Source organism: Zeus faber, assembly GCF_960531495.2.
Source record: "Zeus faber genome assembly, chromosome: 15".
In the NCBI taxonomy this organism is placed as follows: Eukaryota; Metazoa; Chordata; class Actinopteri; order Zeiformes; family Zeidae; genus Zeus; species Zeus faber.
The window spans coordinates 22,241,034-22,260,653 of NC_137194.1; the positions used below are offsets into that span (position 1 = coordinate 22,241,034).

The following is a 19,620-nucleotide window of genomic DNA, read 5'->3' on the forward strand; positions in this document are numbered from 1 at the left end:
TCGTCAGCGGGATCACAAGGCTCCGGGCGTCACCGGCGAGATTTGATCTAAAAATATGCGCCATATCTAAATAAGTGTCAATGTTCCAATGTTCCCCCCTCCCCTGTGCCCTATCCACAAAAATGGAGTCTCTCGGAGCGAATCAAGGGGAATAAAGCCGAGGGGTGGGGTTTTATGTGCGATGGGGGCAGCCACCGTCACACAAAGAGGCTTAATAACCGGTCAATACTCGCAGAGTACAGCGAGGCCGTGGGTCCTACAGCTCAACATGTGGTAACAAAGTAACCAAGTGATGTGTTGGCCACTTCATTAGGTACAACTGCTGCTTAATGTCAATATTGGGCTCCCTGAACTCCAAATGATGTCTGATCCAAGTAACTCTGATACGTTGATGCCAGATGCGGTGCTTCTTCACAGGCACAAATAACAGCACTTGACTCACTACATGGGTGAGCAGGAAGCAGAACCCTACAGTTGAAGGACTACACAGCAGAAGGCCACACTAGCTTCCACTGCTGTGAACCCAAAACAGTAAGATGGTGAAGACGCTGGGCTGGTTGGGCAAACCACGACTTCACCTGCTGTGGATGGCGGGGTCAGAACGCGGCGTCCGAACCGTGAATCCACAAAAGCCACTCCAGCTCCAGAGCCGATGCCTTGGTCACGGGCGTGGGCAGGAGTGTCCCAACCCGACGTGCGTGTCTTGAGGGCGGGAGGGAACCACGGGTAGAGCACACAGGGAGGCCCCGCTCGGGGTCGAACCCAGCACCTGTGGCTCGGCGCTAGTGTTTCAGTGGACGTGTTAAAACCCATTCCGCGTCGTTTGAATGCCGCTGCACACCTGAGCATCGCTGCTGACCACTGTGCGTCACTTTCCGGACGCGGCCTGTCCTCTGGATACGTCATCTCAAGCTGCTCACACAAACACGGCAGTGACGTACGTTTACTTCTCTGAACCCAATAGAGCATCTTTGGGATGAGGGAAACAGGAGCCTCACAACACAAGGTTCTATCAGGTATTATAAATGTGCGTCTGACATAGTGATCACTGAGTGTGTAACACATAACGTGGAAGAAGAAAGGTCAATGGTAAAAAATAAAAATGAAATGGAGACAACTCCGTTTCATTTTTCTTTTGTTAATTAAACATGGCACACACACACTTCTCGCGGCACGCGCGGTCGGCTCGACCAGCACGTTGCCATGACAACTCAAAGAGTTTCGGCTCAGGGGGTGGAGGTGGAGAGAGGCGAGCTCGCGGGTCCTCTAATGAACACGGGTGCCATGTGTTTACCGACGGCTGCAGACCGGAGCGGCAGGCGCCTGATCAGTCTGGCCATCGCGTCAAGTCAATCACGATAATTAGCTCCGGGATGATAGGAGCTCCATGGCGATCACCACCAGGAGGGAGGCCGCTCGCCTCGTGCTAATTGGGGAATGTAGAACATATTCTAAGACTCAACTCTTTAATTAATAGGCATGTAAATATAATGTCGCCCGCTGTTCTTCTCAAGTGGTCCAATCTCCAAACCCTATGCTGCCCACGGAGCGTTTCAAATGTCCGATTTAAATTTGCCAGTCGGCTGTACTTCAGGAGGACAGCGCGGCGAATGTATTCACCGCGCTGTTCTTCCAACGTCAATATCTCCCACAAAAGCTCAAATAACGCCTCACATTTGGACGCCGTCAGCTTTCCTCTGCTGTGTCCTCTTACATCTAAGCGCATCGGGGAAGCATAATGCATTTAAATGTCACTTCAGGTGAGCGCAAGCGCCACCGGCAAAAGCAACGAATGCGGGAAATGGGATCTAATGAGGACGTGGCAAAACGGCTTTTTCTTTTTTCTTTTACAGCCTTAATTATTCCTAGGGCGTAACCTGGCCTCGCCCAGAGACAACCCCAACCCGCAAAAGACACACTCCTCATCGCAAATATCTTGGGCGGCTTGAAAAAAACAATGACTTTAAATGGAGTTTTCCAAGTGAGTGTTTTCTTCCCCGCCCCCCCTAGTTCACCTCCTCGAGTTTGTACGCGATCATGGTGAACGCCCTGAAGACGCTGTCGGTGGAGCCGGAGATGGTGATGATCCTCTCCGGACAGGAGCCCTCCGAAATGTTGACCCGCGCGCTGCTCTGTGGGGACAAAGAGGGTGCACGGAGGAGGGAGCTCGGATCAGTTAAGGGCCGATATTATCCGTTTTGTGACGAGCAACCGAACATGCGAGAAGGTTTGAGCGTTAGGGACAGTTATGGCGGATGCGAGAACCGGGGGGTGGGGGGGGGGGGACGTCTTGTATTCCGAGGCAACGGTAACCTCAGGACGTTGTTCCCGGCACAATGGGTCTCCCTGTCTCTCTGCCTCGTGCCCTTGTACCGCTCTCTCCCCAGACTCCCCGCCCCTCGAGGTCGAGTCATATGAGCGGAGCCGGGACGGAGCTCTGACCTCTGGTGCGTTTCTCTCCAGTCGCGCCACTGAGTCACGCTCCCATAAGGCCCGCGGGGGGTGGGTGTGGGGATGGGGATCGGGGCACAGCCAGGACGAGGCTTTTGTAAACGGGGGGGCTAAAAAAAGGCTGGAGCGGATTGGTCAGTGCAATGAACGGCTGGATGACTAGTGGGGACCGGGGGGGTTTATCCAGCGCTCCTTCAGGGCTGCATCGTCCCGTGACCCTTCCGCTGTTTATCATTTTACCTTGTGAAGTGCGGCATAAAAAAAGGCCCCAAAAAAACCCCGAAACATTATCGCCCACAGTAGGAGTGGAGAGGTTTGATGTCAATGTGGGAGTCGTTATTTTAAGCCTTGAGATTTGACAAAAGGGGGAGAATAGCGGTATGAATGGAGAGAGGAAAAGGTGTTAATGAACACATGAAGGAGGGACGGGCGTGACAGGGGGAGGGGAGGCGGGAGAGGGGATAGACGGTTGTGGAGAAAGAGATATGTTTTTATATATTTCAGAAACAGTGAAACAGGGCTCTGCTTGGATATCATATGATTAAATAAATCGCTTAAGTAGGGGACTCTTTAATATTGAAATATCGTTCTTATTTTCTCGACTGCATCCGTAACTACGCGAGTAAAGACGATAAACATCATCAGGAATGTAAAGTAGTCTCCGGCTCGTGTGTTTCTGCCGGGAGAGACGGAACAAAGTATGACGCTCATCATTCGGTGGGGGTGGGGGCGTGTTTGTCGATTTTATAACAACCCTCGGCTGGAATTAATCCATCTCTCCGAACCATTAAATGCGCCAGTTTGCGCAACTATCTGCATAAATCACAGACCAAAAGCACGTACCTCCTCTCGTATTCTTTTCACCGTCTCCCCTTTCTGAAAGAGAAAGCACACACACTTTTTTTTTTAAACGGATTGAAACTTCATTCTGCCTTTTATAAAGCCCTGAGCTCTGCTTTGCTCTGCAATTTACAAAAAAAGCGAGGACATCTCAAAAGCGCCGGCGTAACGTCTCAAATGTTTCCCCCCGGTGCGATGCGCCCTCGCCGCCGTTTTTGTCGGACGTCTTTGACGGCACCGCGCGCCCTGCGAGTTTTTAAAACGCTCCCTCCTCCCATCACAGCAGGAAGGGTTACGGTCAATTCTCGGGGCGCCGAATTCCGACCGAAGCGTTAATTTCGGGGTCGTGGGGTATCCGGTGCTGGTAAAGAGGTGACAGGTGATGAGATAAACTGCCGGATAAGACGGTGGAAAAAAGGGGTTGGAACCAATATGGCAGGTTCCTCTCTCTCCGTTTTTCTTTCCAATCGACTTCCTCCGGTTGTCTCTCAGCTGTTTCAACTTTACCGACGCATTGTTGTTTTCAATGCTGCATTTCCCTTTTCGGCATGTTTTTTTGTCTGTTTTCCAGGCCATTATTCCCCTCCACTTCCACCAGCAGGATGTTAGTGGAGCGAACTGGGGGAAGTGGCTCAGGAGGGGCGAGCGGTAACACTCCTTCAGAGCCGGATTTCAACAGGAGCCGTGCACTCGGCGCACCACTGTTTCCGTTTGATAGATGCCGCCGTGGTATCGGGTGGAGGGATGAGTCTTAAGAGGCTTGATCTAAGGCAATTATGTTTTGTTGGAGACGGAGGGAGAGAAAAAAGCATTTTTGTCAAAAGGCTCAGTCGGTATGATACTTCAGACCTCAGATCTTAAGAACTGCTGTGACTCATCATCATAAGAGTCTGCCCGTAGAGCAAATAATGACTCAAATCTGTTATAAAAAATTAAAAAATAAAATAAATCATCAGTACATCAGTACAAAATGACAATGGAAAATTCTCACCTTTCCTATGATGCTGCCCACCTCCTAAAAACGCAAGGAGACCCACGGTTATTTCAAGGGAAGCAACACGCTGTTTAAAGCAGGTTTAACACCACCCAACTGTACCATGGTGTATTTTCCGAACATGGCGAAACATGGGAATCGACTACCTTTCCGTGCATGAGCAGTCGCAGTGTGAGCGTCACTCCCAAGCCCCCGTCCCCAAAGTCCTGCTCACAGTTCATGGCTTGGTGGGAGTGGAACACAGGGAGACGCATGAACAGTGCTCATCAAACCAAGACGCTTCCGTCCCCAAATCCTGCGGGTGACAAAAAAAAAAACAAGCGATGAGGTTGATTACGTGTTCAGGATGATCCATTGTTTTCCTATTGCTTCATTGAAAAATGGGGATAAAACACAACACACAATTATCTTAACAGTTATCTTGTTATATCTTGCATGAACTCCATTATTGTCTTATTATCGGTGGTGAAGATAATTTAAGAAAAATATAAATATAACCTTACCTTAAAAAAAAATAATACAACATAAATAAAATATATCAAAACATATAAAAAATAATGTAACACATAACAAGGTGCAGCGACACTATAGGTCAGGTACAGGGCTATATTTAAGTTAATCTTTTGGGGAAAGAATGACAATTTTAGTCAATAATGTCAAATTGAAGGCCTATCAATCAACTTAATCAACATATAAGGCTGTTTTTAAACTTGTAAACAAAGTTAAATGTAAATGCCCACATGTAAATGCACAAATGGAAGCAGAACGGATCCTGTTGAGTTTTAACCCCTTGGGAGCTTTCCTGCGAGGGGCCTAAGGCAATCTATGCCGCCGTAAATTGGGAGGCGAAAATGAAAAAAGGCAAAACTGCAAAGCAGCGAGTGGACAGAGGAGACGTGCAGCTTGTGAAGCGACAGCGCTGGCTCGTGCGTGTAGGTTCTTGTCACATATGATCGCGTGAGTCACCGGGGTGCGAACCGCTTCAGCGCAGGGTATAATTAGTTTAGTTGATCGAGGTTTCTATGTTTCCCTTCAGGTCCCGAGAGGGACGGTGGGGGGGAAGTACAGGATGTGACAAATATAGATGCTGGCTGAGGAGAGGAACTAAAATTGTCTCGTCTCAAAGTTTTTTCATAAAAATACACATCTCATTAGCAGTTATATTTGATCATTTTATTTTTTATAGTTACGTGATTCTAATCTGGCATCTGGGTGGGATATTCCTGGTGAGATTACCTCAGCGTAGCACAGACAACGAGGTCAAACAGCGATGGTTTGTCCGACAGAGAAACTCCATGGACCCCCCCCCCACGTGATTAGGGCCACGTGAAAGAAATGATTGCCCGGTGAAAGAATATTATTGAAGAAATGTCTTGTTCTGAGATGAATCTCATAATTCTTGGAATGCCGTCAGAATCATGGGATTAACCTCTGAATTTAAAGAAATATATATATATATATATTTCACTATATGTTTCATATTTCACTTGTGAATATGGAAAATTGCCATGTGAAAAAAACAAAACTATTTGAGTTCAGAGATTAATAGAGAAAATTGATTTTCTTGGAATTCTTGCCTTTGAATTCACATTAAAGTCGGAGTCCTGATTTTAATGTTAGAATTCTATGAATACATTTAGAATAAAACTAATTGAAGTCATTCAACTCAGAATTCTGACCTTCTTCCTCCAATCTAAGATCAAGCCCTGAACTCAAAATGGGTTTTTTTACGTGGCAATTATTTTCTGTAAAGACAAAATGGAAGGTGCGATAAAAAAGCGACGCAATCCCGTCGATATTTTTCAATAATAATATTAAACATAAATGTTTTATTATAGCTGCAAGGACATATATCCAGGAATGAAGTACATCCATAAATGCCAATTATATGATCATCACCAAACACTTCTACATATTTATTTTACTCTTTTTCTTCCGGCCTTTCCATTCGGTAAAGCTCATGTTGACATTGGTCTAACGCCACACGAGGCGTTAGCGTATGATCTTTTTCCGAGTCTCGTGTTTGATTCAGCGGCAGATTGGGTGTGCGATGTGAGTAGATCATGTTTAATCAATGAGCCGCTTATTTTAGATGAGGTGTTATTTCTCAGGCGTGGCTAGAGCGCTTCCTGGCTGTACAGGGCTTCTTAATACTCAGCGCACACACACACACATGCACGCACGCACGCAAGCACGCACACACACACACACACACACGCACACACACACACACACGCACACACACACACACACACACACACACACACACCTTGACTAGCTGTGCTGCGTCTGGTTTCACCTCTGTGACCACTCAAAACGTGCTCGAAAGCAGAGCAGTGGCATCAAACTGCAGCTCTGATCTGGAGTCACAGGGACGGAAACCATCTGGTGATTTAAATATTGAAAACCAAATTCTGAATCATGTGTATGTAAGTGTACATGTTTATCAATATCTGTATTCTACACATGTATAAGTGTAAATATGGATAAATATATACAAGTATATATTTATATATAAAGTATAATAAAGTATATGGGGATGTGAATGTATCTAGAGATAAGCAATCTATCTCCTGCCACATGCTGATAAAGTCAACGTCTTCCTTGTTGTGTGTTTCATTGTTTTTGTTGGCTTTGATCGTCAGTTTTTGTCCGATTTCTTGCTCAGTGTCTATGAAAATGTAATAAAAAAAAATACGTTTCCCAAACAAATCAAAACAAAAAAAACCCCAAAACATAACTATTGAAAACAACCATAAGAGAATAAAGTCAAATAATATTCAAATATTGAACAATATAGTTGAATTGTGGACGGGGGTATTCGAACAATAACAATAATCTCTGTTGGTTATAAATAGTTTTGAAATAATGGGTTAGATTCTGGCAAGGGGCCCTTTGCTGCATGTCATCCCCTCTCTCTGTCCCCTGCCTTCCCCTTCTCCCCGTACTGTCACTATCGAATAAAGTGTGAAAAATGGCCAAAAGAAAAAAAAAAAAGTCTTTAAAAATAAATAAATAAACAAATAATAATAATAATAATAAAAAATGCACAATGTGTCTCACAAACTAAGTAATTATATTCCCTGGAACCTTATGTCAGTGCCTGACAGATGTGTTGCATCACACCTACTGACTTTATTGAAAGAGCATTTCACCCCACCGGTTTGAGCCTCTCTCCACCCACTGCACAGTTTTGAGTGTGTGCCATTTTACTGGGCATGGCTCCATTCCGAAAATGGGTGTGGCTTCACAGTCCCCGCCCAGTTGCTGCAGGATGGTGGGTGGGAGTCGGACAACCCTTCCTTATTTTCCCTTCTATTCTTTTATATTTTTGCTACTAAAAGTACTTATCTGGAATTTCCCTTTGGGGATTAATAAAGTATCTTTATCTCATCTTATCTTTGTCAGCATCCTCCCTGCACTCCCTGCGCTGATTTCAACAAGAAGGTGCCGCCGAGCCGCACTATCTGGTAACGCCGATTTGATCATATTTGAAAAGAAACGTTGATATTATGACTCAAAAAGCATGTGCGAGTGCACAGCGCCTCCTTAGGTTTGATTTCCAAAAATAAATTAAAACGAATTATATTAAATATAACTCCTGTTAGATTAACCAAGCAGCATTCAAAAAATTATTTTGGAGTGTTTGAGTTGTGAAATGACCTCAAACTGCCATCCCCGATGGATCGTGATTTAAAAGTCATCTCCATACCGTTTCGATGAGTGAGAAACAATGGCAATAATGGAAATAAACAAGAATGGCACGTTCCTTGTCGTCGTTTATAGACGTGAGGAAAGGCCGTGCTCACGGATCTGAAGCGCGATCGATTAATCCGGGACACGTGTGCGCTGGCGGAGGCCATTTGCCGAAGCCGTGGGTGAACATCATTATGCAGGCCCCCGAAGGGCAGGGCTCCACCGTCGGCGCTTTACTGCATTTGGAGTTAATGGTTGGAGCTTGAAGGCATCATTATGCTCCGATAACAAGGCGTGCGCTCTTTGACTGCGAGAGGGCGGCGCGTCTCTGAACTCCTCATTCTCAGAATCCCAAGCAGCGACGTTCCAGCGGGAACAGAGACCCCTCTGTTCTATATTAGAACTAACGCCGAACAGGGGAATTAGCGCGGTAGAGGGCCACGGTGCCAGGCCGGGGCCCGGGCACATTCTGAGCAGAGGAAATCAGCAGATCCATGACCCTGTTCCGCCGCCGCCCCCCCCCCCCCCCCCCCCCCCCCGCCCACGTCACCTCGGCTTTCATTTCTGCTCTGCACGACTAAACCCTGCGTGTCAGAACCAGAGGTATTATTTAATATTCACAATACATATATATACCAGAGGTATTATTCAATATTCACAATATATATATATATATAAAAATTCATTCATGCACTATTTTTACCGCTTTTACACCTCTTGGAATTGTTGATACGGAGGTTTATGGTTTATTTTTAGGTTCATTGCCCAATGTTCTATTTTTTGTAACACCACAATTTCCCTCCAAGGAACAAAAAAGTATCTATCTATCTGTCTGTCTGTCTGTCTGTCTGTCTGTCTGTCTGTCTGTCTGTCTGTCTGTCTGTCTGTCTGTCTGTCTGTCTGTCTGTCTGTCTATTTATCTATCTATCTGTCTGTCTGTCTGTCTGTCTGTCTGTCTGTCTGTCTGTCTGTCTGTCTGTCTGTCGATCTATCTGTCTGTCTGTCGATCTATCTGTCTGTCTGTCTGTCTGTCGGGCTGTCTGTCTATCTATCTATCTATCTATCTATCTGTCTATCTATCTATCTATCTATCTATCTATCTATCTATCTGTCTATCTATCTATCTATCTATCTATCTATCTATCTATCTATGTATCTATCTATCTATCTATGTATCTGTCTGTGTCTCTCTGTCTGTCTGTCTGTCTGTCGATCTATCTGTCTGTCTGTCTGTCTGTCGGGCTGTCTATCTATCTATCTATCTATCTATCTATCTATCTATCTATCTATCTATCTATCTATCTATCTATCTATCTATCTATCTATCTATCTGTCTGTGTCTGTCTGTGTCTGTCTGTCTGTCTGTCTGTCTGTCTGTGTCTGTTTGTCTGTCTGTCGGGCTGTCTATCTATCTATCTATCTATCGAAGCAGACATATTGAAAATACTCGGTCATCAACTACAAAACCAGATAAAATCAGCTCCTCCAGACTCTTCCAACCTCAAAATGAAAAGTCGGGAGTTGAGGACGACGAGGGATGGGACACGTCGTCTCCGGCTTTTCGCGGCTCGCACATCAAAGAAGGGGCGAGCGCGTCCCGCCCTCGACAAGCGCCGGAGCAGCCGTCGTTCTCCCTTTCCCCTCTCCCCAACACCTTCCCGAAGGGTCCGACCCGCAGCGAGGGTGATAGAGCCTGTTGCGACACCCGGCTCGTCTGCAGGACACCTGTTCCCCCGGACAACAATGTCTCCAGAGCGACCGTGCATCGCAGGGCTGGGTTTAGTTTTGGGGGGGGGGGGGGGGGGGGGGGGTTAGGAATGAGGACATGCCCCCCCCGCCCCCACGGTGGTGCCGGGGAGGGGGGCAGGCTTCCCTTTGCATACAGTACATACAGGGGTCCGGCGGTGTTGAGTGTCCGCTCCATAAACACACCACCAGGGGGAAGGAGGATAGGGTGTCCCCCCCCGGCCCAACACATACGGAGACGTGGGGGGGGGGGTGTCAATGTGTGGACACGCGCGACTCCCGGGGGGGGGGTGCAACGGGTGAGAGAGAGACCTCTTGGACAGACACAGACACGGACACGGACACACACACACACACACACACACACACACACACACACACACACACACACACACACACACACTCTCCGATACACAAGATGGGAAGGGAGGCTTTGATCTCCGCCACGTTCTCAGCCCGGAGCAGAATAAAGCTCCCGACATATTCCGACGCACGGGATGACACAATGAGAGCGCCATCCTCACAGATGGAAAACCCCCCCTCACCCCCTCCTCCCCGGTGATGGAGCGCTGGCGTGACATATCCACGACAACTGAGGGTTTACACACACCACACATACATTTCGGCTGAAGTTACCCCCCCGCCCCCCCCCTTCCGCCCTCCAGAGGAAAGGGTGTTTAACTTTAACTCTGAGAGTGGAAAGCAGAGCATCCTGTCAGTTCCTCCTCAACAAACAGGGGTAGACGCATTCAGAGTTTTCATGCTGCCACTCATCTATCCCAAAATCTAATGATGTCTTTGGGGAAAGCGCTAGAGAAGCGTACACAGTACTGTATATACAGTACACACACACACACACACACACACACACACACCTTAGAAGCACTCTTTCATACTTTAGTGAGCGTTGTCTGCAGAATTCTGAGGCGTTTGTCTGAGTATTTTGCTCAAATGAAAGTGGAAGAACGGCCTCATTCTTATTGTTACACACTGTCAGGGTTAGGGGGTAATTACACAAATAATCACCACAAAAGCCCAATCTCATTCTTGTCATATAATAATCTTTTCTCAATGGAAGACTGTGTTAGTGAGGAGTACAATTGCAATTTTTCATTGACCGGATTATTGTTTGTGTGCTGTGTCTGGTTTAACATGCTATGGTTTTTATTATTTTGTCATTGATGTGCCATCCCCTTAGATTAGAAAGATTTCATCCTTAAAATGACCTCCTGGTTTAGTTTAACTTTATTGGCATATGTACACGATACAATGAAATTCTTCCTTGCATATGTCCTACAGAAAAACAAAAACACAAGGTCAAACAACTGTAAAGAGGCAGGCCTTGACACAACCAAAACACCAGAAGATAATAATAAGAATAAGAATAATAAATAACGATAAATAAACAAGATTGTCACTGATTGTTCAGCACTTCTGGTTGAATAAAGCTTGAATGAAAGAGAAATTATAACAAAAATAAATCGAACACAGAAAGTAATAACATTACATGAATAAAATGACAGAAAAACAATACTATTTGGAATATAATAATTATTTTGCACTGTGTTTATGAAATTGCAGCAGCCAGAAAAAAAACCTATGTTTATTTTCTATTCCAGTTTTTTTTATGTGTAGTATGAGTACAATTTTAGACTCAAGGTTGTCATCCATTTCAGTTCAACACGAATGGATAAAATCCACTTTACTTTATACTCCGGCTGCAGGTTTTTTGAATGCTCTCGCATGAAACAGGAGAGAGAAGAAGAAAGGGGAGTTAGATGGAAAAGATGAGGGGGATGGGGGGGACGGGGACAGGGGGACAGGGCGGGGGGGCGGCGATTGAAAATTAAAGAGAAGTGTTTTATCTCTCGGCGTGTCCGTGCTCTGTCACATGTAATGGAAGGGGTCGGGTGTGAGCACAAGGGGGGGTCACTCCACCGCCTCCGCCCCTCCAGCCCCCCTCCGTCAGATCCCGGCTTCATCTGGTGTTGGAGCGTGTGTGTGTGTGTCAGCCTCCACTACAAGATGCCTGTCAACCCCAAGGCCCACCCCCGCCCCCCACTCCTCCCCCAGAGCACCCCCGGAGCCCTGGCTGTCTGCGGCTCCTGAGTCCGGCTCTCTTCAGCGGATGAATTGCAACCTCCATCCTGGCTGATGCTGAAAAGATTGCGTTGAGGGGAGGGGGCGTGGGGAGGGGGCTTATTTAAACCCATAATACCAGAGTGATGAATTAACACTCACGAGATGATTTCCTGCAGATGTTTCTTAACTGATTTGGTTTTGTGGCAAACTCGCAATTTAACCGCAGAGAGATCTATCCGGCGCTTCAGTCACATCTCTTAGACCTGATGAGGGCTTGGAATCGGGCGCCGGCTCTTGAATTAGCATTAGCATTTTCTCAAACCCTGATCTCTGACTATAATTTTGATTTTATTTTTTTTCCCGACATCGCTTTTTCTATGAGCAACATTTTCAACTAATAGATGAAGTTCGGTCGGCCTATTTATCTATTTAAGCTCTGCCGCAAATGGATAAAATCGACTCTGTTCTGACTGCAGGTTTTTGAAATCTCTCGTATGAAACAGGAGAGGAAAAAAGGGGGTTCAATAGAAATGGGGGATGGGGGGTGTTATAAGGCTCTGATTCTTGACAAAATGTTAAATGAATGATTTTTTCCTCCCTAAACCCATATTTCTGTACTTGTCCCGTAGACAGAAGTAAAAAGTGCACGTGTTGGTGTTCTCTTTTGCTGAGCTCACACCGTGGCTGATCATCAATACAAACAAGGCCTCGTTCTATCATGGAAACCTGCTGTGCAGTGGGTGTCAATCCATTTTAAAGAGGCCGCGTTCCAAAGGATGATGTTTTTTGTGGTAGGTGTGAAGGTAAGCCTTTTAAAAAAAAATGTGCCAGGAAGGGGTATGAGATTATTATGGTCTATTAACAGGAGCAATGTTTTTTTCTTTTTGCATTCTATCCTATCAGCTTCTAACTGACGAGCTGAAGAAATCCTTGATTGGTGCTCAGTCTGTTTTGATTTAAAAATAATAATAATAAATTGGAGGAAGACGGATTGATCAAATGAGGAGGTATTTATTTTCGCAAATCATCTATCTGATTGAAACGAGCCCCTTTTTCTTCCTTTCATTCTTTCACTCCTTAAGGCCAGTTGGAAGAATACAACACATGTGCAGATAAGACGCCTCGCATATGGCACTGGGAATAACCGTGTGTTCCTCTCGGATCTGGTTCGTACCAGCACGCACTGTGTGCATTGAATGGCGGTCGTTTATTTTGCTCTTCTGCAAATTCACAGAGGGAAATAATGTCAAGAAAATAAGAAAAAAACACTTGTTTACCTAGTTCCTTTAATGCGAAAAACTGTATGATTATTTTGTTTGAAAAATCCCATCATTTATCCTTTTTTTATTATTATTTGCCACTAACGTATTGAAGAAAAAGCCATTCAGTGTATTGGTATTATGTATGCGCTCCTCTATACGCTGTTTCCATTGTTGGTGGCGGGGTCCGCCTTGTCGGGAGGAAGTGCAACAGAAAACAATTCTGTGTCAAATGACATCGCGGAAATAAACGCGCAGCTTTTTTTCCCCTCAAAACTACGCGAGTGCAAAGCATATTCACATGATGAAGATGTGCTGCCATGGCTGGTTCGTTCGGCAGCACAGCTGTAAATCAAATATTTAAACCAAATACAGAAGAAAAAATTATATATATGTTGCCGTTTGCAATGGAATGCTCCCAACACAAGATCCATTTTAACGGATGATCACTTAAAAAAAAATCCTGGATGCTTATGATGGAAATATCACATTTTGCCAAAACCTACAATACTCTCTGGCTTTTCCAGTATCTTTTTTTTTATTTTTCTGGACTCGGGGATCTCCACTTGCCTCGACTGAGAACACCAGGATTCTTATTATCACGGAGCTGAGACTAGCACCATATATCGTTCTCAATAGATTTATTTTGGCATGGAAGTGCATACTCTTTGGCAGGGCATTAACTCAAGCTTTTATCCCCGACCCCCCTCACTGAAGGTCAAACTCTCTATCTGCTGAAGAGTTCTCGCTCTCGTCCCTGCCTCCCTACCATCCTTCCATGCTCTACGCCCGGGCGTGAGTAAGAAAACCTGATGCCTTGCTGGGAGTGAGGGAGAGAGAGAGAGAGAGAGAGAGAGAGAGAGAGAGAGAGAGAGAGAGAGAGAAATCCAGAGAGGAGTGATGATCAATAGCTTTTAGTCTAAAAGTAACTTGAGAAGATATGGATTTGCTTTGCTTACTTGATGAACAAACCACCGCATTGAAACTGGCAGTCAAATTCATCAAAGTGCACGCCAGATTTGCTCATAAATCTCTATTATTTTTTGGGGGGGAACGGGTGTTTTGATGCATTGTAGGAATAGACAACCACAGTATTTTTTCACTCAGCGATGCTGAGCATTTTACATAACTGGGTGACAATCAATATTATGGTTTTACAGCGTAAATTATTATATCACAATTATGTGATATATGTACAATTTATAGTCATATTAATGGTGGTGAGAAGAGATAACCTAAGATTTCTCGCAAAATGAGGCACGATATACACACACACACACACACACACACACACACACACGCTCACACTTTCAAGTACCATATAGTTAATTGTAATGCGCTGTGGATGGATTGATAAACATGGGAATTTGAATAGATAAGCAGATGTTGTGATATTGATTGTAAATGAACCTACAGTATCATTATCATAATGATGAACAAAGTCATTGTCACATGTTACAATTATATATATATATATATATATATATATATATATACATACAGTATATATATATATATAAAATAAAGGCCAGAAAAACAAAAGTGCCTTAACACTTGGAAGTGACTGCAGAAATTGTATTTTACGTTTACTCCTCATGTCAAGCCTTCTCTTTAAGTCTCATTATCACCTTGATCTTTATTTTTAGGGACAACGCCACCCTTGTATAACACACATTATCCTGTTGCCCAAACTCAATGAGTGGAGAGAAACACACAACACGGCTACTGACGGCCACAACAAACTAAAACACAACTAGAAGCACAATTCCAAAAATAGTCCAGGCCTTGTTAAATATTTCAGGCACTCGGCAACCAAAAAGGAGGGTGAGGGAGGTGGTGGTGGTGGTGGTGGTGGTGGTGGGGGGGGGATAAAGAGCTTCCCTTCCCTTCGGTCACCAATTCAAACGCACACACACACACACACACACACACACACACACACACACACACACACACTGATGCTGACAGCCAATGGAAAGAGAAACCTCCGTTCAGGAGACTGCAAGCAAAGCGGCTTAGCGTCACCGAGTCCGTCCTTCAGCCGTTCCCTCCATGCAAAACGTTCACCCACTGGAGAGGAGGACTTGGCAGCGGCACACACATTTATTACTGTGTCGGACTCATACCGCGGACCTAAGAGCAGGTTCTGAACTAAATTAACCGCGGTCATGAGGCTCCTGTTGGGGAGTCATGTGGCCTGGTGGGTTCAGGGTGATGAGAGCGCGGTACAATGACATCTTTTCTTACAGAACATCGCCCATGGTCAAGCCACCGGGCTGAAACCTAAACCTTAAAATTAAAAAAATATAAAGAAAAAATAGAACAGAACACATCACATTTCAATCCGACAAAAAGAAGCACTTTATGGAAACACGGGGAGGGTCGAAGCCAGGGATTTGTTCTGAGCCCTGGCAGCTTCGGGAGGTCTGGAGGAGAGAGGGGTGGCCTGCTCCACCACCGTGTTTGTTTTCAAGTTGAGTATATTTCCCCCACAGCAATAGTGAGGAACACACTGTGAGAAATGAAAAATATATATATTTCATCGTAGTAATTAGAAAGGACTTAGTTCCCCGGGTCTTTAACCAAGAGATACGATAAGTAGGTTAATTCCATCCTCAAATCCTCGGGATTTATTTAAAATATTAGAGAGCAAATTAATATGTGATTGCCCCCGTGATGAATGCATGTATGACAGACATGGCTGATATTGACCGCAAAGCTCTGGCTTCACGACTCGCAAATACAAAAGGGATCAATATTTAAAAGGAAACTGCAGCATTTTGCCCCCTTGTTGTTTGGCCCTGTGTTTACGTCTAAATGAACTCTTAAGCTGGCAGAAACATTTTGGTTAAATAAAAGGTGCGAATAATCGCAACATGGGACACTTTGCCCAAATAAAGGGTCCCAAACACATTGTTTTCGGTCTCGTGTGTAAAACATCACAAGCGGAGCAAGACCCCTGCCTTCGACTCTCCCAATGTCTCGCTGTGATGAGGTGTAATTTACAGCTGCATATGAAGGATCAAATCTCACGTTGTCTGCTTCCTCCCACCACGCGCTCCGCCCGCCTCCACCCCCTTTGTCCTGCACAACACTCAATTAAGTAAAGGTCCTGCAGTGATGACTCCAAACTATCCGAGCAGACCCCTGTTTCCCCTGGTGGTCTGCAGGGACAGCACGCCAGCTTGGTGCTGGATGAGGACGATTATTGGCAGTTCCCAGATGTTGGACCTGTGTGTGTGTGTGTGTGTGTGTGTGTGTGTGTGTGTGTGTGTGTGTGTGTGTGTGTGTGTGTGAGTGCGTGCCGGGTCTGGCTTCTGTTATTTATGAAGCTTCCAGGCCCGAGCCCTTACTCTGCAGCAAAAGAGGCTGTTGGGTTTCATTAACGAAAGGGCCCTTCCATTTCTTATTAGATCTTGGGAGTGCATTAAGGAATTACATTTGGACCTGACTCCACCTGCCCCCTCCCCCCCCGTCTGAAATCCCTTTACGACATACGAATCTCTCTCAACACAACCATATGGCATTTGTTATCTCTTTGCAGTCTGTGCATCATGAGAACACACAAACAGACACACACAATTATTGTGTAACACAGAGCTACACGCACGCAGGAACGCACGCGCGCGCACACACACTCACACACACACACACACACACACACACACACACACACACACACAGACACACACACAATTATAGTCTATTAACTGAAAATCCTCCTGAGGTCTTCATTTAAAAATAGATTATTTTTCAAACTTACATAAGTCAAAGATCAATGCGCCATTGTTTCTTCCTATTGCTCCCACCAGTAGGTTAAAAAAAAAAACATCACTGGTCTGATGCAAGTTAAAACACAGAAGGCTGAAGGATCAAACGCAGGTTTCCTACGCTTTATGGGTACATTCAGGCAGCGAAAACATCGCAAAGCCAGGCTGCTTAACCAATCGACCGGCCCGCGGTGTTTTTCTGACCTGAGGATGATGGAGGATTCGAAAGATCATCACCCTTCTAAATTTATCTGTGGTATTTGCTGCCACTAAAAACGGCCATATTTGGTGGTCAAGCGGAACCTGGGCCGAGGCGACCCGGGCTGGAACGCAAAGTCAACTTCATTATAATTACAATATACATCACTGGACAAGTGTGTCAACCATGTGACGATGTTGATTTCAAATGACTGTATGCAAACGAAAAATGAGACGATGAGAGCTTTCTTCATGTCCTGGCAGTAAAGAAGCAACGCTTAAATATGAATATGCGATTTTTCAATTCAATCACGTAGCCTATCCAAATCCTGTGCATGGAAATAAACAACGTCAGCAAAGTCCAGGACCAGTCCCTTCCCTTGGGTCGGCCTCTCAGGCTAATTTCTCTATCCGGTCTAAGAATTAGGTAATTAGGCATCCTGGTGAATGATGGTCCTGTCACACACACACCCCACTGCTGTCTCAGCACCAGCAGGAGAGCAGTCTCCAAGAAAAACCATCTCTGTGCACAACGGCCAGGCCAGCAGGGTCCTCTTCCATTAAAATGAGGAGCACACACACAACGCCATGATTGTCTCCTAATTTCCAACACTGTCGCTGTGGTTATCTAACCACTCTGCTGCTGCCGCTTTCTCTAAAACCCATTTCATGTCTTCATTATTGTCCCCTTGAGTGGATCTGGTGAACATAACCCACAGTGCACTATCAGTTTCCCAACCTTATTTTTTTCTGAAATAATCCCAGGGAACACCACTATACCATTAACCACTAAAAACATGTGTACGTGTGCTTTCTGTTATTGCCTACTAGTAGTTCACGTTCAGTCTGAGAACTGAGCTTGTTCTGATTGACACAGAGCTTGTATTCTGGCTGGAACTGATGAATTAGAACAGCTCTGCAATTTTGATCTTGCAACACAAGAGCAAATTTTCATTATACATTTTTTTTGACAAGTGGAATTTGAAATGTTTTCTTACTTTGGCCATTGGCAAAATGAAATGATAGGCTTTTAATTGAACTGTTGTATATGTAAACAATAACATCAATTGCATAATTTCAGGCTTTCATGATTGGTAGAGATCAATGTTTGTTGAAGAAAAAAATTAAGTAATAACTTGCAATCAACCTACCCGCCAACAGCAAAAAATCTCGATATTTATTTGGGTATATTCCATTGATGGTTCAGTAGGATAAATGCTGTGCATCATATCAATCTGTTAAACAGTTGAAATGTAAAGAGATGATCCCTCACCCACCTGGTTTTATGCAAAGGTGCAACTCCTCCTAATGTCTCCTCTCCATGGACCAGTCACCCTGCAGGCTGTAGATCCTCATGTATTCCACAGATCCTCCTGCTGCAGGACTGGAGCTGGATCTCAGCTTTTTTGGGGGGTGGGGGGGGGGATTTTTAGAGTGGGAGAGGGAAGACTGGGAGAGCGGCAGACGATTTCTTAAAAAAAAAAAAAAAAAAAAAAAAAAAAATCAAATCGAAATAAAAATCCCCACACACCGAGCGACCATCAAACCAAAGCAATCCACGATCCCGACACTGCGTGCGGTGGCTCCTGCGCCTCGGCGTCTGGTCTGATCTGAGACGCTCCGTGGACGCGCCGCCCGCCCCCCACTGGTCCCTGCTCTGTCCCACCAGGAGCGCCAACTGGGAATGGGCTGCACAGAGCACCGCACACTTGCTCAGCCCCCACCCGGTGCAACACTGAGTCATTTCACCATATACCAATTGAGGAAAAAAATATATAATAAAATAATAATAATAAAAATAAAAAATAAAAATAATAATAATAATAATGATTACAATAAAAATAGCACTAGATAATAATAATGACGACGATGATGATAATAATAATAATAATAATAGTATTATTATTATTATTAACAAGCATAATAATAATAACATTATAATAATAATCATAATAAATAATAATAAATAATAATAAATACAATAATAATAATAAAAACTGAGCTAAGGATGCAAACGAGTGCATTTTGTGTTCAATTTTTTTTGTATTTAATTTTTTTGGCCAATGTATAAAACCGGAATATTAATTTCCAACATTTTGACACTGGCAGTCACAACGTTGATTGATACAAAATTTATATTTCATTTAATAACTTATATAACTTGCATTAAGAATTTAACGAATGTGAGAACTAATCATTTACTAGTAAATAATGATTTCTATAGGCAACAACAGTACCAGAATTGTTTAATAATTATAACAATGATTATTATAATATTCGTTTTTTAAGTAATCAATTATTTTATTTTTTAGTATTTAAGAATAAAGTGTCGTTACATATGTTTTTTGGTGTAATCAATTGTAACGGCTCGACAAACGGTCTAAATTTCTTAAAATTAGGACATTTTGCCACGGGTTCAAATCTTTTTTCGTACATCGCCATCTAGTGGAGTTACATTGATACTACAGCCCGTTTGCAAGTTTTCAAAATCTTGCATTTAGCCATCGTTTGTGATAATGCAATGCATGGTGGTCATTGTTAAAGGGCAGATATAGAGATATATAGATATAGAGACAGTGAAACA

The 19,620-nt window shown here is 44.3% G+C and overlaps 1 protein-coding gene across 2 annotated transcripts in view; it reads right to left on the reverse strand.

Annotated features, from left to right (window-relative positions):
• The window catches only part of LOC307241638 (poly(rC)-binding protein 4-like), a 31,911-nt gene extending 13,236 nt beyond the window's left edge, over nt 1–18,675 (reverse strand). Inside the window, exons 1-6 of one of the 2 annotated variants that reach the window (XM_080015824.1) lie at nt 18,314–18,343; nt 6,555–6,645; nt 4,432–4,580; nt 4,283–4,306; nt 3,295–3,327; nt 2,016–2,132 (exon numbers count right to left, since the gene is read on the reverse strand). In XM_080015824.1, the coding sequence (XP_079871950.1) occupies nt 2,016–2,132; nt 3,295–3,327; nt 4,283–4,306; nt 4,432–4,539 (282 nt within the window). In that variant the 5' untranslated portion in view covers nt 4,540–4,580; nt 6,555–6,645; nt 18,314–18,343. Of the gene's footprint in view, nt 1–2,015; nt 2,133–3,294; nt 3,328–4,282; nt 4,307–4,431; nt 4,581–6,554; nt 6,646–18,313 lie in introns of both variants that reach the window. The other variant, XM_080015823.1, reaches the window with a different exon arrangement.
• Nucleotides 18,676–19,620: the final 945 nt, after the last annotated feature.